We start from the raw sequence: 23,316 nt of genomic DNA on the forward strand, positions 1-23,316 counted from the left end.
TTGCAATCGATCATACAGTTAAATGCCCCCTCTGTCAGGACACCCAGTACTAATATGGAACGGGGGGAGGTCAATGCCCTCCCCTCCTGCCAGATAAGATGCTGGCCGTGAAGAAAGGGCTACTCAACCTGGTTACCGTTGACTAACCCCTCCCCCCCCCCCCCACCGCAGCTGGCCTGAGCTGTTGGTGGGCGCACCATGACATGACGAGAAACTCAGGCTCGCTGTAGAGCCAATAAGTATACATGACAAATCATCATGCTGGTTATGTGTGTCACTATTGTTTGAGTGATGGACTTAGGTTGAATTGGTCTCTACAAGTTTCTGTACATGATGGGGAGTTTACAGCAGATGAGAGTCCTACATGCACACAATTTTAGATCCCCTGTTACCATCCCATTAAAGTATCCTTCACTGCCAGACAATTGGGATGAAAATGCACTACCAGAGAGCTCTGTCATAGATGGGCCCGATAGGTAAATATCTCTTCATCACATGGAACATAAAAGGTGTGGGGAACGCAACTACGTATTATAAAATACACGCACATCTGAAAAGGTGACATATTAATATAGCATTCCTGCAAGAGGCCCACCTTACTGAGACTGAAGGCGCCACGCTTAAAAATTAATGGCGAGGCCAATTCTATCACACAACATATTCGGCATATGCCCAAGGTAAAGCAGTTTGTTTGAGCACAGGTACATCCTTCGCAGTCACGGAAAAATGCATAGATGATGAAGGGTGCTACGTCCTACTACGGGGCCACTTAGATGGTCAGCCATTAGCAATGTGGAGTCTACACTACCCAAAGTTTCCTAGATGACCTGACAAGAGTGTTAGCAGACTGGGCAGATATCCCTTGAATACTGGGAGGAGATTACAATTATGTGTTGGACTGGTGCTTGACCGCTCACACCCTCCTTTATCAGGTACACATTTAATGTGCAATGGAAAAGTACTTACAACTTGTCAAGAACATTGGTCCTTGCTCGACTCCTAGGGCAACAGGAATGTTGGAGCTCAGGAATTCTCATACTACTCCCCGGTGCATAAACTATACGTCCGCTTATATAACATACTATGCTCAATACCCATCTAGAAGGCTGTCTACCTGACAGACTACAAAGGCTAAACATTGTCCGACCGTTTGCTCTTAGAGTTGGGTCTCAATTGGGGTACTATACCATCTCGAGTTCCCACCTTGAGCCTGCAAACAACATTGATGGGGGATCCAGTGTTCCGGCATGTAATCCAACAGGAAATAATAGATTACTTCCATTAGAATGTGGGTACCACCTTCTCAGATCTTAATGAGTGGAAAGGCATTTAAAGTTGTCCTCAGGGGGCTTGCATCAATTCCACTACTAGAGTGTGGAATACACTAGACTGGGAACTCCAAAAGGCGAAACGACAGTTGCATGCGCTGGAAATAGTGTAAAGCTTGGACCCCACTAGGGGAGATGAACTATCTTCAGCGTAGAAAGCACATACAGATCTCCTAGAGTGTATTTGGTGTCTTTACTACATGAAATTCGCAGAACTAAAACAGGGTGACAGAGTCAGTACGTTACTAGCTAGACTTATTAAGCCACCACTGTTGACCCTCACCTCCATTGTGAACGGCAGCGGCTTATTAGTCTGGACCCAGATGGACTTTAACACTGCTTTTAGAAATCATTATGCACAACCATTCCGTCCAACCTCACAGACTGACCCGTTGAGAGGGACAGGGGTCCTAGCAGACTCTCCCCTCCCTCAGATCTCCTTAGAATAGAAAACTGATCTCTCAGTGTTTCTAAGGGAGCCACGGTAAAAGCAGACAGGCTTGTTGGCCAAGGGCAAGGAACGGGATCAGAAGGGCTACCCACAGACTTCAATGCCACAAACGAGCCCCTCTTGGCCCCAAAGTTGCTCGTGCTATGCAACTCACCAAGAACGGCCGAATCTCTCCCCGCCACCACCCGAACCGCACTGTTCACCTCCTTCCTGAATCCGGGAAAAAAACCTACTGCGATTACAACATACAGGCCCCTCTCAATCATAAACACTAATTCTAAGATATTAAGAAAGTTACTAGCAGAAAGACTGCTCCAACTGCTACCGGATCTAGTTCATGTGGACCAGAAAGGGTTTTTCCCTTCCGGAGATGCATCTTTGCATTTGAGTCGGCTATACCAAGTTATGGAGCAGTCCCCTGTAATCTGGCCCCACTCCCCCTGTATAGCTATAAATCTAGAGCAGGCCTTCAACACCATAAACTGGGATTATATATACACAGTCCTTAAACAATACGGTTTGGGCTCTGTTCCGATTGGCTGAATCAAACTACTCTACTCTGCGCCAAGAACAAGAACTAGGAGATAAATCTCAGAGGCATATAAAATTGTGCAATGCACCAGACAGGGTTGTCCACTATCTCCTATCCTTTTCACTCCAACACAAGAGCCCTTAGCTGCAAAACTGAGAGACCTGGGAGAAGATCTAGGGATCTGTATGAACAAGAAGACACATAATGTCTCCCTATATGAAGACAATATGCTGCTCTACATACGAGATGTCTGTACTAGCTTGACCAAGGTCGACAAAGTTTTCACCCACTTTCGTGAGGTTTCTGTCTTATCAGTCAATCATTCTAAATCATGTGACTTTCCTCTGCCCGATCCGAACCAGCACGCTCACCTGTACTAGAAGATCAAATCTTCAGATGGGAACCACACAACATTATATATGTAGGACTTAATGCCTATCACGAAGTACATGACATGCTGGAAGGTAACCTCACCGTGCTAAAGGAACGGTTTGCTCCCAAACAACATTTTGGATCAAACTGCCTCTGTCGGTTGCCAGACACATTGCACTGATCCCCTTCCCCACCATGGTGGAACAATTGAACCTCCTTGACAGATATATGAAGCCCTGCTAGAGCATGCTGGTAAGTTCACAATCACTCCGAGACAAGTGGGGCACAGAGTGTTCATGATAAAAAATGTCAAAAAGCCTTAAGTTACCTCCACATGGTCTCATCCAACGCCCGATTCAAATTGATTCCGTTTAACATCCTCCATAGGGCCTACCTCACTCCACATGCTGTTAACCGTATTTGTCCCGTTGCACTCGCACAATGTCATAGGTGCCATGAATCACAAGCAGATTTCCAGCACATGCTATAGACATGCCCCAAGATTCAAAACTACTAGGCCACAGTTGTGGGAGAGATTTCAAGAGTAACAGGCCGTGACAACTTCCACTCAGCAGAAAGTTGCTTGCTAGGCATTTACCCAAGGCTGGAAACTGCCATTGTAGGTTTGAAATGTATAGATCTGGCACTGCTTGAAGCAAAACTGGCACTTACTGTGAGGTGGAAATCACAGAACCCCCTACAGTGGACCTATCGAAGAGAGACTTGGCACATTGGGCAGACTTAGAATTCAAGGCCCTTAGATGAGAAGAATATAGAGGGTGGCTTAAAAGGGCCATCTCCGACAGATGGGCAGACAGGACAAACACACTGGTGGAGGGGGGGACAACAACGACATTAGAACTCCCTAGGCAAGGTCATGAATGGTTTTCCTTGGAAAGTTTAGACGAGACAGAGGGGCACAGGACCAATCACCCTGACACGCCACTTGGCAAAGGGGAACCCAACATTGCTGTGATCACACTAAGAGTCGCAACCAACCCAAACTAGAAAAACCAGAGACTCTTAGCGTACTGATCCCCACCCTGCCTACTAACACCACTATCCCCATGCTTTTGTTAATTGGCCCAATGTACCAAGGGAAACTTAATAGCCCGGAGGGCCGCAAACACTAGCTGACCGAGACTATAGATACCCTTCAATCGACTCATCAAGGGGCTGTGCAGGGGAGGGTGTGGGGGGCAGTGTGATTACCAAGTGTTGATGTGTTGTGATGGCTTTTCATCCACATACATATGCTATTTAGTGTACATTATCTGAATGCTGATACCATGTACTGCCTACTGTGGATGATGGACTATCATGTCACACTAAACAATGTTAAGTATTTGTAAGTTTTTTTTAAAAAAACAAGAAAACAAAGAGTGGCCAATGGTCTTCAATGGGACAGATGCTCCAGTCCTTTTTTGGCACCAGGATGTAGTGGGAATACCAACCATGACCAACTTCTGATGCCCAGAAACACTCTATGGCTCCTGTTGCCAAAAGAACCTTCACTAACCTGCTGCAGGAGCAAAAGGTGGTCCTTCATCAGCAAGTTTGGAGATGGTGAGGGCAGCGTCTTGAGGAATGGTAAAGGGTAACCCTGCTGAACAATTTGCTAGACCCACTTCTCCTAAGTTATTGTATGCCGTTCCAGCAGAAAGTGTCGGAGCCTGCCTCTGACAGGGTGGCTGTGCACTGTCAAGGGCACGCTAAACAAGCTTCGGAGGGTGGCTGCTCTGGAGGCAGAAAACTGGGTCACATGCTGTCCTTGTTGCCCTCTACTGGGGGTACAGCAGCTACGAAACGGCTGGGAAGATTGTTGCACCTGCTGGGGCTATTGGTGGGATTGAAAGTCCCTTTCCATAGCAACAGAGGAGGTGAAACTGCTGGTACATAGCAGGAGCAGAACGGCCTAGGGAGCACCTTGGGGCACTGCTATCATTGAAGCGCTCCAGAGACTACTCCGCTTTTTCCCCAAAAAAGTCAGGAGTCATCAGACTGGCAAGTCCATAAGACTGGCCTGAACATCTCCAAAAAAGCCAGTACACCACATCCAGGCATGCCTACGAATTGCTACCAATAGCCATGCCGAGTGACCCAGTTGTATCCAGTCCGCAATGATATGAAATGAAAATTAAACTTGTAGAGCGCTCTGCTACCCAGGGGTGTCTAGGCGTGAAAGCTCAGGTAAGCAGTTCACCTATCATAAAAAAACAGGCAAGTTAAGTATTTAAACAACCAGGTTTTAAGAGCTTGACGGAAAGAGAGCAGATCTGTTTTTTTATTAAGATCAAGGGGTGCCGAGTTCCAGAGCTAAGCGGTACAAGAGATAAAACTCCTGCCACCCCAGTTAGATTTTTTAAATCTGGGGAACTGCATGTTTGTGAGCTGAGAGGGATCTAAGTGGTCTACAAGGGTGTACCATTGGAACTGTTGTTTAAGATAGTGGATGGTGAACTTGGCTGCATCACAACCATCTTTCATGGCAGGGGAAAGTATGTAATGGCCTTCCTCCAGGACCATGTGCAATACTTGAGCACTTGAGTTCCACAATCCATGAGGTTAGTGGCCTAAGAGGCAGTTGGAATTCATTGAGTGAAGGGCCAAACTGGTAGAGGAAAAAACTGCTTACCTACTTGGTAGAATGTTTTTGTAGAAGTGTCTCATTGAGATGAGTGGTAGCTCCAAATCCGCATCTGTTGGCATGGAAAGAAAGGAACTCAGCGAACATAAGTGGTGCCTACGTAGTCCCACACACATCATATCATTGCGTAGCCATTAGCACCACTGCCAGCGCATGAGGTACAACTAAAGATTTTCCAGATCCAGTCTGATGCCTGGGGGGAATATTCAAAAGGTGAGTAATCTGCAGTTAGAAGTCTCTAATAGAAACACTCTTTGTCCATAGATCTTATTGAGGGGAAAGTTCCAGAATGAATAGGGATTTACAACACATTTGCTGCCACAGCATTTCCACAAGTCTCCTGACAAAACTGGTACTTCACTTATGTGGGTGGGCCTACTGCACACAATAGGAAAGGGCTAGAAATGCAACATAGACACATCAAAGTGTCCCTCTAAAAATCGATTCTATTTTTGCAACTTGCGTAGCTGTGAATTTTGGGCCCTTACTCAGCTGGCCCCCAATGAAATCTACCAAACCTGCACATTTCTGAAAACTATACATCCGGAGGAGTCGAGAGTGGTGTGACTTGCCTAGATTTCACAAGGTTTTCTTACTGAGAAGCCCTTGGAAAACCTCAAACTTTAAAAAACGTGTTTTTAGGAAAGTTCCAGAATCTTTGGGAATCTACAAATTTCCTACCACCCAGCATTACCACATGCCATCCAATAATACTGGTACCCCACCTATGGGGAAGGGCCAAGGTTTGTGACATACAAGGTCCTTTGAAAAATACGTGGACAGATCAGTGAAAAGTATAGCTGTGGTATTTGGGCCCAGGATTGACTGCCACCCGTAGACACTTACCACCCACAGGCATTTTTGAAAACCATGACACCCAGGTGATTCCAGGGTGGTGTACCTTGCATAGATCCCACGTTTTCTTACCCAAATGTCCTGAAAACCTAACAATTTACCAAAAATCACACATTTTCCTTATGTTTCTGTGATGGAAACATCCAGAATCTGCCATTGCCTGCCTCCCATTCCCTGCAAAAATCTTTGAAAAGATTATGAACACCCAGCTGTCACACTATATTCACCATAACAATTTACTAGATGACACCCAATTTGGGTTTCGACAAGGCCACGGAACGGAGACGGCTTTACTAAAAGCTGCAGATGAGATTAGGGCTACGATGGATAACGGAGGAGCTGCAGTACTGATACTCCTCGATCTATCCGCGGCCTTTGACACGGTCGACCATGCCACCTTGATCGACCGTGTCGAGGCCATAGGAATCACAGACAAAGCCAAAAACCTCTTGGCCTCATTTCTGGCAAACCGTCCGCAAACTGTAAAGCTAGGCAATTTTACATCCCAGACCTTCTCCCTGCCATGTGGAGTACCGCAGGGATCCTCGCTAAGTCCGACACTATTCAACATCTATGTGTCGGACCTGGCGAGGGTCATAAAATCCTGCGGAATCTCCCTGACTACTTATGCCGACGACACCCAATTGGTGCTGTCAATACACAACGATGGAATCTCGGTGGCAGCCAACTTCCAAATGGGAATGATGGCAATAAGCTCCTGGATGTCATCCAACTGTCTTAAACTCAATTCTGATAAGACAGAAGTGATGACATTCGGGAGGCTCCAACCTACCTGGTCCCCACAATGGTGGCCCCACCAGATGGGACAACCCCCAGAACCTGTAACGAAGGTACGCAACCTGGGCGTTATCTTCGATAACAAGCTGTCATTTCAGCAACATGCTAATGCAGTGGTTTCTTCTTCCTTCCATACTCTAAAAAGGATAAAAAAATTAATCCCATATCTTCCTCCTCATGCAGGCAAAACCCTGGTCAGTACTTTGGTATTTTCCAAAACTGACTACTGCAACGCACTGTTCCTCAATGCACAACAAAAGGTCCTCAATAAACTGCAAACAGTGCAGAATGCAGCCGCCAGGATACTGCTATCTATCCCTAAGTTTGCATCGGTCTCCCCCTACATCCGACAGCTGCACTGGCTACCGGTGAGGAGCCGGATCAAATTTAAAGCATTATGCATAGCATATAAGGCTATCCATGATCACGGACCCCTATTCTTAAGAAGAGCCTTCCGACCGCTTGAACACACAAGAACCTTGCGGTCATCCTCAGCACATTTACTCATGGTCCCCCGTACAAGAAGGGCCAACTGGGGCGACAAACGCTTCTCAGTGGCCACAGCCATTTTGTGGAACACACTCCCTCTACACATCAAGTGTGCCCCGACCCTTCTGAATTTCAGAAAGAAACTAAAAACCTGGTTGTTCCCTGCCTAAACCTTCCTACCCCCCCCCACATGAGAGTTCTGCATCTACAGCGCCGAGACACCCAAGGGTATTTGCGCGCTCTAAAAATCGCCTAAATAAATAAATAAATAAATAACATTCCTACCTCCCAATTTTACTCAACTTGTCCCGATACAAACACTACCCCACTTGTATGGCTGGGTCTCGTACCCATTATAGGAACAGATATAACAAAGGTCAACAGGAGTCTCTTCACAAGGACTACCCTTGACCCTGGTGAACCTTTACTAACGCCTCCCATGACAGCAACACAAGACTCAGGAAGGTGTGTCTTACAAGCATGCTAAAGAGCACAAAACTACTAAAGGCTAAGCTTTAGGTCTTGTTACACAGGGTACTCTGTCACAAAGTGGCTTATGTTCCATCCACCGTTGTGTGCAGTGCTGTGACTGTAATGCACTTATCATATGGTAAACAGAACATCTACAACGTTCTGACAGGGGATGAAGGTGTCGAGCAGCAGTCGCACTTTATACAGGATCAAGGAGTCATCAACAGCTATATCTTTCCAGGACTTATCATCTCTGGAAACTTGGTAGACAAAAGTTGCATGAAAGGCTGAATTTGAACAACCTCTCATAGTCTGGATAGTCTCAGGGCAATGATGCAGAAGTATCATTAAAATGCAGCATACTGTGCATTTATAAAAACCTATTTCTGTTTATGACCAGTGCAAAGCTGGGTGTTGCCCAAACTGAGCGAGTAGCCCGCAGGACTGTATGCTTTGTTTTATGTACTATTCAGTAAGCGTCATGCTCAGAATTTTCAACTCTCCAAATGAAAAATGACGTGGAAGTTCACTGGTGTGTCCTGGAATGAGAACCGAGTGCCTCCTTGCTCCCTCAGAAACTGTTTGCCATGCACATTTGTTTGGTGCACAATATCCTCTAGGAAGGCAACATTCAGTGTTAACTTATAATGGCTCTCACATGCAGTAGAGGCAATTTCAAGTGGGAGTGAGCTACAACCAAGGCATTTAAGAGTCAGAGAGGAACAGCAAGTAAGGCCGGGCCAAACAAAAAAAGTGGCCCCATTAGCAAATCAGGTAGCTAAACAACCATTTGCAAAGCCAATAGGTTTAGTATTCACTGCCAGTCTTTTGACTTTCTCAGTGCTTATTTTGTCATGGCTTTTGCAAAACTTTATTGTTGGGGTTGCCGGAATAAAACAAATGTGCCTAATAGCGAAAAATCTGTCTTTGGTATGAAGAAGCACAGATTGACAAATAAGCCCCTAGAACTGATGAGTCCGAATTTGAATGCAGATATGTTACTTGTGAAGAAGCAGAATGGTATCATTCACAGTGAAGTTAACCAATGACTGAAGCAGACTGATCCACCGCCCCATGATATATGCTGTTTTCAGCGGAAGAAAAATGTGACTAACAGCAGACATATGGATGAAGAGGGCTGGTTGAAAGGCCCTATATCTTTCTCTAGCTGTATACATTTATATATTTTAATACAACAAATACCAAACGTAAAAAGTAGCCCACAGTTGCATGTATGCTTTCTGCAGGCAGCTTTTGTTGCAATATCAGGGAAATCAGTAAAACCCTACCCAACAGGCCCACAAACTCCATTGTTTACTCCAGGAAGGCGTGATCGCCCCTCCTCGCTGCTCCGGTGGGGGGTTGTGATATCAGTGTGCTGCTTCAGCCCTGCCCTTGGGACCTACAATGAAGCCACCGGTGCAAGCACAGGCAGTTCCTTTTTAACCCTCCCCAGCGTCGGCCGCCAGTTAAAGAAGAACCCCGTGGCACCAGAGTTAGAATTTTCGTAGTCTGAGAAACTGGGAACAATTCTATTAACTAGTTTTTTTTTTTTAGCCCTAATCTGTAAATATGTAGTCTCTAACATGCCTGCTTGCAGCCCACACAAGATAGCTTTATATGTTTCTGTCTGTGTTCTTCAGAAAACGTGGGGGAGGAAGGAAATCCGACATTGGCTTCACTCGATCAGTATAATGTATGAAGTAAGCTCTCCCAAAGTTATGAAATCCCTTCACATTTGGAGGTTCTGAAGTAGCAGATTTCTGTAGGAAGGCAGGTATTAACCCTTACCTTCACCGGACAACTCATATCCTAGAAAAATCATATTTAAATAAGCAATTTTGGATTTTTAAAGTTATTTTTTTTTCCTTATGTGGCTAGCAACTTTTCTATCCTGTCCTGCACCTTTAAAGTCTACAGTTCTGCCAAGAAGAAACAAGAAAAATGGAGGAAAACCACATTGACCAAGATCCTTGCATGCAGCTGTAAATACTCTCCAAGATCATGAGGGATGGGTACCGTCTTTGTTTGGGTGGTGGGTTTTGTGTCTGGCCAGAGAAAGAGTCCAAATCACAAAACATAGACTTCACTGCAGCCTCCTCGACTGGTGCTGCCTCTGGTTACCTCGTGCCAGCGCTGTGAGGTGCTGATCATGCACTAAACAGAAGTACATGGGCAGAGTCTCTGCCACTTGCACTCCGTTGGCCAAGCAAGGAATGCCACCCTGCGCTGCATAGCCAAGCTGATGATCCAATGCAAGGCCATCTTCAGAAAATAACTATTTCAGATAGCGAATAGGGTACTGTTCAAAACCAGGAGAAATGAGGAAAGGGGGCAGAAGAGCAGCTCTGTGAGACCCCACAGCTGCAGTCGTCATCGGGGGGCACTCAGGAATTCTGCATGGGGAAAGAAGGACCGCTCCGTTAAGGACATGCTTCAGGGGTCCCGACCAGGGATGGACTGCAGCCTCAGCTGTCATCAATGGCATCCGAGGGTGGAGACGGGGAGGCTCGAATAAAGAGGTAATTTATAGAGGCCTGCTTTGCTACCCTCCGTGAGGACATCCAATCAGTGAAAAGTGAACTCTCACAAGACCTCAAGGATATCAAGCACGATCTAACGGAGATGGGCGATAGGGTGTCAACACTTGAGGACAAGGAGACAGTGCAAAGAGAGGAGGCTTGACATCTGTGACAAGAGGTCCTGCACCTGCAGGAACCACCAGCAACTCGACAGGCCCACCTTTAAGACCTTGAAAATCGATCCTGCAGGAATAACATCAGCATTTGAGGAGTGCTGCAGGGAGCTACGGCACGGACATAAAGGACTATGTAAAGGCCCTCTTTCTTCATATTCTGGACATACAGTTGGACAGGGTTCATAGAGTTGGGTACCCTAATACCAGAGGGGGCTGTCCCCCAGACATCCAGTCCACAACTTCCAACTCAAGGAAATTATCCTACGCAAAGCAAGGGCTACCCACCCAGTGCAGTTTCGGGAAAACAAAATAGTAGCAAGACATCCCGCCCTGACCTTACTGCACCCGTCACTGAGTTTCTCAGAATTTAAGAGTCTTGTACAACTTGGGTCACCCATTCCACCTAATCTTTCACTGTGACAAAGCCCTACACCAGCTCAAAACCCTATCAGAGGCCCGCCAACTGTTAGACATCCCGGAGAAAACTAATGGGGAAACTCTCCCAGGGTCTCTTCTATCTCCGGGTAGGCACCCACATTAATTGCTCTGGGTTGGGAGGTCGCCTGTGGCCCTTTGCCTGGACTCCAAAACTATGGCCATGAAGAGGCAGGTAGTGCTCGACAGCCCAACAAGCGATAAAGTAAGCCCCGATATTAGCTAAATAGGGACCCCACTGAACACTGGCAATGAGACAACGGCTGTATCATTGCAGCATGCACTTTGTGCTACCTACAGTAGTGGGCGGGGCCAGAGCTTCATCTTCAGCACATCAGATGCAGAGCATCATGACCCCTGTCTCTGGATCATCTATGAGACCACCCGGAAGGATGACAGCATTTACCGGACTGTTTTGTTGTTTTCATATTTATGTTGTGATTGGGGGTTTACCAAAGGATAATACTCACTCATGAAAGGAATCCCAACTGCATACACAGGCCGCCCCCATCCCACACCATGAAGCTGCACCAAGTCCCAGTTGCATCCCGTGCTTATCGCCTGGCAACAGACATCAGCGCACACTCACTCTTCACCCAGTGCATGATACCTTGAATGTGGTTTCCCTCAAAGATAGCCCGTAAAGCTGCAAATGGTGCTATACTACCTTGAGTAAAAAGGGGGTGACATCTGCCTCCTCCAGGACACACACCTTATGCCCCGAGATTGGCATAGGATGAAATCATCCCACTATACAAGTCTATACTTCTTCACCAATCCCACAAAGACTGGGGGAGTGGCTATACTGTTCTGTTCTTTTAGGAGATATGTAGGGCACAAAATTGCAGAAATCTGGGGGAATCACGTACTAGTACCGGGGCTCTTCACCATCAATTCTATCTATGCTCTGAATGGTAACAAGGAGCGATTCCTGAAACAAGCAATACTGGAGACATCAGATTCAACCAACCACTCAGTCTTGCTTGGAGGGGACCTTAACCTGGTATTTAACAATAAGTGGGTCAGATCTGGCCAACGCTATGGACAGACAGGTGCTCTCTCCGAAGGGGGTGTGCAGTGGTTACAGGAGGTGGGGTTGAGGGACTTGTGGAGATCAGCCCACACCCACACTTGGGACTACATCCACTACTACCTGGCCCACAAAACATGTGCTAAGAAATTATTTTCTGGGAACACCGCTACTTCAGACAGAGCTCAGCTAGATCACACCAAGAGCAGTTAGATCACGCCGCCATTGTTCTAAACCTACAGGTCGACATACCCCAACGGCAGGCCGTCTCTTGGAGAATGTAAGACTGTTTATTCAATGGGCAGGACATGGTCCAAAACCTTACACATGTAGTGACTAACTATTTAGAGATTAATGACATTCCGGGTACTAATATTGCTACACTATAGGAGACATTAAAGGAGGTGGTGAGAGGCCTCCTCTGTTGCCGATAACAGGCTGTGTAAGAATAAAAAGCAGAGACTTGGAGGAACAGGAACTGGAGGCCATTCCAAAGATGAAGGGAGCCCAGGGGGTCTGGCAGAAGCTGGAAGCTGGAAGTCACTCAGCCCCAGCTGAATAGTTTAGACATGGACAGAGCAGAATACACACTACTTTGCCTAAATCATACCTTCTATACAGGGGGGACAAGAGTGGCAGATTGCTTGCTCATAAACTTCGACCTAAGCGCCAGGCAGAGAGGGTGGGTGGGATTTTGACCAAGGACGGCACCGAAGCCACTGACAATAAAGGAACAGCGGCAACTTTCAGGGATTACTATGCTGCGCCGATGTCCATGAGTATCTTCAGGACTCGACTACACCTCACCTGACCTCGCAGCAGGTGGAGTCACTGGAGGTGCCCATTAGAATAGAAGAGATGGTCTCTCAATAGCCCACCTGCAACTACTTAAGTCCCCTGGCCCAGATGGTTTCACAGTCCTGTTCGATAACACTTTCTGCACGCCATAGCACCGACTCCTACCACACACTACAATTCCTTTGTGGACACGCGGACCCTACCCCGCACCATGCTGGAGGCCTCGATCTTTGTGATTCTCAAACCTGGGAAGGAACGGTGGAGCTGTGGTCTTACCACCCTAACTGGCTCATAAACACAGATGCCAAGCTCTTCACCGGCATCCTGGTGGCGCAATTAAACTCTCATGCCAGGCCTGGTGGATCTGTCTGGATTTATCCCCCACCGTGTGGGGACAACACCAAAAGGATCCTACACATAGTCGACAAGGCGAAGCGCTCACAGCGAAAGGTGATGCCCTTGGCTATAGATGCTGAAAAAGCATTTGACAGAATTCATTGGCCCTATGTGGCATCCACCCTAGCCCACTTTGGCTTCAGAACCAGGTTTGGAAACTGGGTGCTCAGTTGCTATAGCGATCCTAGAGGTATGGGTTAATGATGTACTCTCGGCCCCCTTCCTCATATGCTGAGGGACCCGCCAGGGCTGCAGATTGTCTTCCCTTTCATTTGCCCTATACTTGGGGACCCATGGCACAAAAAATCAAAGATGATCGCCTGATTACGGGGTGCGGTTCAGAGGGATCGTACGCACCATCAGCCTTCACAATGACGAGTTCTGGTCACACTAGATGACCTCTTGGTCTCCCTGCCGGCATTTCTAGCCGAGTTGAGGTGGTGCGGAAGTACGTCCGGTTTCCTCATTAACCTTCAGAAGTCACAGGAGGCCCTCAACGTGCCACTAATACCCGCCCTACAGGAGCAACTGGCTGCCCTATATCCTTTAACATGGGCTGCGTCCTCGATACTATACTTCGGTATACAGATCACTTCTACAATTCAAGACACTGTCCTTCATAATTACAATACTTGATCACGCCAAGTCAAAACTGATCCCACCCAGTGAAGGAACTACCATCTCTCCGGGTTGGGAAGAATAGCGGCATTAAAAACAAGCATTTGGATCGAATCCTCTCTAGACCAGTTCCTCCCCAAAAAACATTACTGGAAAAAAGTCAGGATTAACATCTGCCCGTGGTACCCCCCAAGCTCCGTGAGCTGAAACAAACCTGTCAAAAATTAGAAAGACGATGGAGAAGGTGTCCAGCAAACTTAAGTACAAAGAGGCTATCAAATCCTATAAAGCAGAGATTAAACTGGCACAGGCAGCCTACTACAGGGAAAAAATTAACCTAGCAGCTAACTCCCCGCGGGAAATTTTGCACATCGATAAGACGCTTCTCAAACTTTCCCCTTCGCAAGCCCCAACAAAGGGTGCTCCTACTCGCTGCAACAAATCGGCAGACTTTTTTTATAAGAAGATTCAGAACATATACAGCACTTTCCCTCTCTCGACACATCAAAATGACCTGTCACATGTGGACACCTTTCAGTCCGGCACCAATGTCCTGTTGGAAGAAATCCCCCTGATGGATCTCAAATCTTTACAAACCATCTCAGCCCTTGTAAAATCAGGCTCACCGAGGGATTCTGATCGTCCCCCACGTTCTAAAGCTAGCTGCAGGAACGATTCTTACAGTAATCCTGAAATTGATAAATTCATCCATCTCCTCTGGTGTAGTTCCCCCGCCCTGGAAATGTGCTATGGTAAAAAAAAAACGAATCTGGATCCTGACCTCCTGGGGAACTTTCGTCCCATTTCCCTCCTGCCCGTGATTAGTAAAATCCTCGAAAGACATGTCAATTCTGACCTATCTGAACATTTGGAGTCCAACAACCTTCTGCCCTCCTCACAGACAGGTTTTCGACCCCAACAAGAGACAGAAACTGCTCTCCTAGCGGTGGCTGAAGAATCCAGGAAAATTCTGGACCAAGGAGGTACAGCGCCTAGCCTCCTCCTTGACCTCAGCGCTGCGCTTGACACTGTCAATCACAGCATCCTGACTCTGAGACTTAGGAGTCTTGGAGTGACGGGGTGTCATTACCTGGTTGCAATCCCTCCTGGAGGACAGGTTTTTCCAGGTCTTCAAAGACAATACCCTCTCAGAGCATATGCCTTTCAGCTGGGGTGTTCCTCAGGGTTCCTCCCCGAGTCCTACACTATTTAATGTGTACATGAGCCCGCTGGCTGAGATAATCCGTCCGTTCGGGATAAAAATAGTGACATACGCCAATGATACGCAACTCATCGTGGCCCTAAACCACACTGATAATTCATCTTCTGGTCTGGGTCCTTGTCTTGAGAAGATGGCCAATTGGATGGAATGCTCCTGCCTGAAACTAAACTGAGAAAAAACTGAGCTTATGCGCCTAGGAAACTCTCCTGTATTCAACGCAGGGCGACTGTGGCCTAAATGCCTTGGCCCTGCTCCCACACCTACAAATCTAATAAAAAGTTTGGGTATGTGGCTGGATCGCTCTTTGAACTTTGAATATCAAGCGACAAAGTTATCAGCCACCTGCTATGGCATTCTCAGGATGCTCCGCAAAATCATCCCTCTTCTTCCCTTCTTAGCCAAAAGGTTGATGGTCCAGGCCCATATTTACTCACGCCTTGACTACGGGAATGCCCCCTCTATCTAGGTGCCCCTCAAGCAGCTACTGCAAAGCTACAGATTGTTCAGAATTGTGCTGCCCGTCTACTTCTGCGGACCCCTTATCGGCAATACACGAAACCAGCATTGAGGGCGCTCCATTGGCTGGCTGTACTGGAGAGAATTACAATTAAAGCCCTATGTATCACTCACAAGTCCTTTTGGAAAGGACCAACAATCATTCAAACTATTGTGTCACCATACTGCCAGAAACCTCCGCTCAAGCAACCTCCTTCTTGCATCTGTCCCTAAAATCAAAAAAGCTAGAAGTAGTGGGCGTTCCTTTTCTTATAACGCTGCCAAGCTTTGGAACACCCGCTCTTTCCATCTACGTCGGGAGTCTTATCTCCTGACCTTCCGGAAGCTCCTTAAAACTTGGCTGTTCCAAAAATCTGTATAAGCATCTGTGTCTACTCCGTCCACTGATGTTGTGAGCGATGGGATACCTTGGGTAGCTATGTGCTTTATAAGTGTTTTTTCATTCATTCCTTCATTTGCAATGCAATAGGTCTCGCATTTTCCCGAGTTTGAGCTATTGACATTGCAAATAAAAATGCCTTTTATTTTTGTTTTCAAAACATAAATAAAAGGCATTGTCATTTACAATGCCATAGCTTAAACTTGCATAAATGCGAGACCTATTGCATTGCAAATGCTTGTTGCATTTGCTAATGAAAAAGTCACATTAGATAAATTGCTTTTAATTAAATATTGGCATGCAGCAGCGGCTGCTGCAGAAGAGGGGAGGCCTGTCCTTGGACGCAGACAGTGTCCCACGTCTTCTCAGCGGACAGCTCCTACTGAAACCAGAAGGTTGACTTGGTGGAAGGCAACAAAGACAGCAGCGAATTAAGGTGGTTTAAGAGAGACTGGTGCTCAATCATAGCAGGATTTTTAATATGAGTTTCTATTGCGTCGGGGGCACGGCTGACTTTCAACAACCATGGGTTTATCTCCATGAAAGCTCATATGCTTCCAGGTGTATATTAGAGAAGAACGGAGAGAGCCAGGGACATGGAAATAACAGTTTGTCGTCACAACAGAGACTTCTCTTCACTGTCTCCTGAAGTCTCTCACAATAATGGGGCTCAGCTGCATCAAACCGTGGACCGGAAGCACTCAATCCAAGAAAGGTAAGTTGTTTGCAAGTGGTGTACAGTAACAGTAAACATAGGCATTACTCAAGAATACATGAAGGACAAACACCTTTCCAAGATGGGAACAGGTTGTGAACGACATTAAGTAAGACCTCACGTGCAAACAGTGCATTGTGGGACCTAGTTGTTGAGTGATGTTGCTTTCCCTGGTGGCCGTGGTAATGTCGGGCTTTGCTAGTCTACCCTAGGTTTTATTTCTGTATCAACAGCATCACTTTTCACCCAACCCAGTGCTACAGCGATTACTGTGTGAATTGAACAAACAACCTACATTTGAAGAAAGCATTATTTTAAAGATGGTAAAATCATAAGCGTTTATCACTGACAGCGCTGCCTCGATCTGGCAGCCTCCACTGACCTGACCCGTGTTATCCATGCAAAGTGCCCTCAATTGTAGACATATTCACGTCACGCTCATTAGCTGATTGGCTGTAAAAAGACGAAGCTGGAAATGATTTTACTAAGAACGCAAAGTTGCTTCACTATTGAAAGGTGGCACAGCATGATACACCGAGGTATATGTGTTTGCAACTTGTTTTGGGGTATATTTACGAACAGTGCTGACAGGCACCCTTGCTCCATGTAAACAGTAGGACTTTTTCTCATATGGTCCATGAAAAATGTACGACGCACAAAATGCGTAGTTTTTCAGCTGAGGAAATTCAGAGGTGTACTAAAAGCACATTTAAGAATACACACAGTCCAACATGTTAGTAACTGCTCAAACGTGGAAAAGAGGGAGAATGTTTGGATCTACATTTGTGCGAATGCAATTTAGGTAATTTCGAACATCTGCAAAAGCCTTTTAAAAAAAGCATTTGCAATGCAATGTGTCTCGCATTTACGCGAGTTTAAGCTATTGCCATTGTAAATGACAATGCCTTTTATTTATGTTTTAAAAAACGAAAACAAAAATAAAAGTGATTATTTGCAATGTCAATAGCTCAAACTCACGTAAATGCAAGACCTATTGCATTGCAAATGCTCGTTAGATTAGTGAGTAGAAACGCTCCCTTTCAGCAAATTAGTTAAAAAAACAAGTGCGGCCGCTAAAGTGAAAGCGGACCGCTCTGCAAATAAAAAAAAAATAACGCTTACCGACTTATGAAGAAGACCGTGTAAAGTCACAAGTAAAAGATTATGTCCTCATGGGTGGTAGCAAATGGCGACAGGACGGTAACAAGAAGGGACTAACAAGCCTCATTATCAATCGGCAGTCAGCATTTACCAAGGACAATGACACCAGCCAATCAAAATTATGGGAGGAGAGTAGGCGAGGCTTCCACAGCATACTCGACTACTGCATGCCTCGCAGAGAGAGATACGCATGCGCGCCGCCGCTAGGCTCAACCTAATGCCAATTTTCCCCGGGCTCTATTCTTATTACAGGCCCTTTCACTGACCCCACCCGCAGGCATGCTCAAATGAATGCAGACGAATCTCAACCGCTTTGTACTGCAATCAGACTTATAGCTTCACGGTCTCTAGCCTTCTGCACTACTACCAAGCTTCGCAATTATGCTTCTTGGTGGAATGGAGCTGCACGGAGACCGAACAGAACTGGTGCTTTATGGATCACGCTGTGGCGAGCAAGCACCTCTGGAAAATTCCCTGGATGCTGGGGAAACACAGAGTCTGGGGCTTATGTTCCTCCCCAGTAATTCGTCCCACATTGGCGGTCTGGGATAGAGTGGCCACTCAGAATGGACTGATCTCCCTCCTCTCACCACTTATGCCCATATTGGGAAACCTAGACTTTGCTCCGGGCCTACACCCCACAGCATTTTCAGAATGACAGCAATACGGAGACATGGTCCATCGAACACTTGTTTGATGCGGATGGAGCCATCCCTTTCGAGCAATTGAAAACAGACTATTGGGTACCTGAGAAGGAGCGCCTCCATTATCCACAGATCAGAGACTGAGTCACTCACTCAGACTTGCGCAGGGTAGCACAGAAGGTCACCCCTTTTGAGAAATGGCTCCTCCTCAAAGATGGAGATAAGCGTATCATCACGCCTTCCTGCTCCAACCCCACTCGAAAGAAAAGACCCTGGGCCAGAAACACGGTGGGAACAGGAGAGGGACGACCACTTACGCGCAAAGAATGGGCGCGCATTAACCACAGTGTCCGCCACACATCCTGTAACACAGCGAGCGTGGAAACTGCCACCAAGAGAGCGACTTACTTGTATCTCTCCCCCGTCAGACTCTACAGAGGAAATCCCAGTCGCAGGGAGGATTGCTGGAGGGGTTGTGGTGCACCTGGAACGCTCCTTCAGCTACTGTTGGATTGTCCGAAATTGACACAATTCTGGGACATAGTCCTGTCGGACATAGACACCTATCTAGATATTCAACTTCCACGCTACCCAGTTTGAGTTAATTTGGGGCTTCCTTTGAAATATAGACAGGTACTTCCTGCTGCGCCCCAGTCAATACTTTTCTAATCGGGTTCAGACAAGGTACCTATGCACACAGCTTGGCTTCAAAGGCTATGATGCATCCTGGGTATGGAAAAGATAACACGGTCGACAACCCATAAACCAGAGGCACATCGGGAGTTGTAGGCCCCATGCATTACACTGCTCTCTGCAGAGTTTTGTGAACTGACATGCCCAAAATATCTCTGACTGCTGCGTTTGATGCCCTCCCCTCCACCCCCTGGATGCCCTACATGCAGCTTCCTCTGACACTTTCACAGGGACTAGTGGTTCACAAGAGTAGGAAATATCTGGGGTATGAGGGAGAGGTTTATAGGGAGACTGTTGGTGTATTGTTTTTCTTTTTCACTGTTATAATTATTTCTCAAATGCTTCTCAATGCACAGCTGATCCCCGTGGGACATTACCTTTATTACAGGCATACTGTTGTATTAATGTATTCTGTAATCTCAATAAAACAGATTTGAACCATAAAAGCCAACAATGCAGCGGAATTCAATTGATTATTACAAATGTTCTATTGTTCTGTATTCCCACTCTTCCCCCGATAAAATGGTACCTCATTTGAGTGAGTGGGCCTATCTCCCGCAGCAGGCAGGCCCCAAAACGTAACATGGAGACCTCTAGTTTTCGCTTTGTAAATTAACCAATTTTGGAGATGTGAGTATTTACAGTATTTAGGCCCAGGGTGGTCCAGCACTGAAGGAAACCTACTAACACCAGACATTTCCGAAATCGTAACACCCAGGACGTCCAGGGTGGTGTTACTTGCATGGATCTCACTACGTTTTCTTACCCAGAATGCCTTCCAACCTCAAACGTTGGTTACATTTGCACATTTTACTGACAATTAATCCAGCATTCCCACCTTTCTGCTGTTCAACATGGCACTCTACTCAAGTGGCAAGGCCTATTGCCCGTAACAGGAATCAATGAAAAAGGTAACCAAATTAGGTCAATATGGTCTTCGCACAGTCCCTTGTTTGGTCCGTTGTTATCTCTAATAATGGCACCTGCCACAGAAGTTGGGTGCCATTTTTATCACGAGAAATTTGGGAACGCTGTGTGGTAGTAGTTTTGTGGCTCCCCTGCAGATTCCAGAACTTTCTCTCACATAAATGTGAGGAAAATGCATGATTTTAACGGACCTTTGAGGCTTACATAGTATTGTGGTAAGAAAACATAGTGGGGTCCAGGCAAGCCACACCACCCTGGATTCAGCTGGGTCTCTATGTTTCAGACCTCCCGCCATCCCCAAAATGACCCATCAAGGGAGGGCAGAAATATGATTTCTTTTTTTAAAATTGGGGGAGCACTTGCCCATGCCTGTGGGTGGCATATGCCACCCCCCTCCCTGGTGTCCAGTGGGTGGATCAGTCCCTGGGGATTGCTCTCCTGCAACGATCCCCAAGAAAGAATACACTAGAGAAAGGGACTACCGGAACGGGCAGGCTACAGTCTCTTGCTTCAGTGGTCCCCATAAAGAAACAAATAAGAACTTGCTACAAGGGGGGCATGCACAAATGGTGTGCACTTCCACAATCTTCCACGACAATAATAGAAAATGTTATTTGGATGGCAGGCATTATTTCACGCCAGTGTAGTAATTTATCTGGCTCCTCCAGTTTTCCCAAACTGGCTCGCTGGTCAACAATCAGCAACCCCACTGTCTGCATAAAAACATAAACTGTCCCTCAACACAACCTGAAATGAAGCATTTGGTTGGTGCTCGAGGAAGTGGGCACCATTCCAAATATGGGATCACATCCGCTGCGGATAGCTTTACAATGTGCAAATGATGCAAGCGGTCTTCTGGAGGAGAAAAAAACTTGCAACTGAAGGATATGGCTTCTTACTACATGCTTTCCACTTCCTTTTCTTGAAGCCCCACTGTAAAAGACCGCCTTCTAATGGCACGTTATCTAAATTTGAAAAGGGAGTATATAAAAGTGTCTAAGGGGGGCAGAGACGTTACATCAAGAAACACAGGACTGCTGAGAAGCGGTCTATGGGAGCAGACCAAGAGTCTGGCACTGGATCACAGAAGCGGTCAGAGACAAAATCATCAAGACACACACAAAGAGGGAGCTGAGGAGAATCCTGGCATCAGGACACAAAGAACCATGAAGGGAGCTGAACCTTAAATATGACACTTAGTTTACCTCACTAAACATTCAAAATACTGAAGAACAAAAACATAGCAAGTGTCTTTTAATGTGCTACATTACTTTATTCGTACAAATTAGTCACATTGTTTTCACGTTTTACTCACATGCCAGTTTTTTTAGTTATTGTGATTGCTCATTTTTCCCGAGTCTGACTGCCTTTCCTGATCGTTGTTTTTTGTTGAGTCATTAGAAGAACAATCGTCTAACTGTAATTAAGTATTACCAGTTAGAAAATCTTTTCAGCCTTATCAAATGTGCTATTTAAATAGTTACACGATTAATCATTATTCTTAAAATGGGTTTTCTGCCTAGGGCAGTTGACGTAGAAGAGCACTTCATTTGAATCGAGGAGCATAACATGGGATTCTGCAACCTACGTGGCCCACGTAGACCCCAACCTCTCAGAGGAATCCAGCATCTTATCTCTGAGGGACCAGACGAAATTACATTTTTGGGGGCTTCAGCCACTTTTGCGAGGTTTCATAGAATTTTGCATCACGCCACAGCTTGTGACCTACACACGAAAAGACAGGTTTCCACACACATTCACTTTACACAAATAATTTTGCGAAACGTCAGGTTAATTCTTGGTGCCAGTATCTTCTTTCGGGCGGGCAGGCTGTGGTACCAATGGACATTAGTGGGATAGTTCATCATCAGTAAGCTGCCATGCTCCAGCTGAAGCTTCACAGGCTCAATGTGCTTGGAGGACTTTTTACCCCGAGAAGCTCCATGCCGGAAGAAGAAGTCTCTGCATGCACCAAAGGACACAGATGCAATGGGGCTCCGTGGTACCAACTCCTTCTCGTCATCTCTGTGTTCACCCATGTGATCGTTTCCGTCCTTGTACCTTTAGATGGAAGGAAATGAACAAAGAACAACCTGTTAAAATGCTGCACACTAAAATATACAGTAACTGCTATGATTGTGACGAACATGTTTTGATTCTTCTGAAATGTGGCAATAATGTGTTTGAATAGGTAAAATATCTTAGATATTACTACTTTTTTCATCGATGTACATATGTTCAGTGTCTTTCTCCAATTCCTTGAATGTGTTTAGTCTCTTCTTATATAGTATTTAAGTTGTTTTCCCCAGGAATTGACTTTTTGATCACACTGCAAATCCTTACTGTTTTTATATTCACAGAAAAATCATGAATTATCTATGTTCACACAACCTTGTTTTGTTTTTAATAATCTGAAAAGAGTAAGAAGGCTACACTTCGAGGCTCTTACATACCTTGTCTCAGACCAATTTGAATCACTTCCCAATGATATCAAAGTTATGAAAAGAGAACGAAAGATATCTGTTCTCATTGGATACGAGTGCACAAAACTAATTAGCCAAGACAACCTACTGAGGCACTGTTATAACCTACTTGTTGGTTGGTGCAGCCTCCCTATTCTTGTTCTCTGCCTTGCTGCTCAGCTAATGGTGATGTCATTTGGAATGTTGAGTGTGTTTGCGCTTAAGGAGAATTCAGTTGAAGCGGATGGACTGAGAAGCAAGGAGGCTGCTCCTGGTGGGGCATTACATGGATCTTACCATCATCTTGTAACTTATATTTGATCCTGTAACCTGACAAATAAACCTACAACTTGTTTTCTACACGACCTGTCTACAAGACATCTTTCATTTTAACAAGCACAGTAAATTAAAAAGTTAAAACTTTCACCGACTCAGAACAATGTGATTCATCACAGGCTCTGCTTCAGCCGTAGCTGGATTTTTGCTTTGACGGTATACCAGTAAATGCTACCTCAAGAAGGTATAAGATCTTCTTGGAACAACTTACTGGCTTTTTTAAGACTCCAGTATCCTTTGTGATGGAATGCACATAAATTGCCCTCAGAAAAACAAATTCTGCTTTCAAAGGGATATTTACCACCAAATACAAGGAACTTGAATTTGTATGTCCATACTTTCA

At 45.8% G+C, this 23,316-nt stretch overlaps 1 protein-coding gene across 3 annotated transcripts in view; it reads right to left on the minus strand.

Annotated features, from left to right (window-relative positions):
- Positions 1-21,427: 21,427 nt before the first annotated feature.
- Positions 21,428-23,316, minus strand: part of ALKBH2 (alkB homolog 2, alpha-ketoglutarate dependent dioxygenase) — a 156,620-nt gene continuing 154,731 nt past the window's right edge. For all 3 annotated transcript variants that reach the window (XM_085634467.1, XM_085634469.1, XM_085634468.1), the window contains exon 4: positions 21,428-22,236. In XM_085634467.1, the coding sequence (XP_085490593.1) occupies positions 21,933-22,236 (304 nt within the window). In that variant the 3' untranslated portion in view covers positions 21,428-21,932. The remainder of the gene's footprint in view (positions 22,237-23,316) is intronic.

Source organism: Triturus cristatus, chromosome 11 (genome assembly GCF_964204655.1).
Source record: "Triturus cristatus chromosome 11, aTriCri1.1, whole genome shotgun sequence".
NCBI classification, from domain to species: Eukaryota; Metazoa; Chordata; class Amphibia; order Caudata; family Salamandridae; genus Triturus; species Triturus cristatus.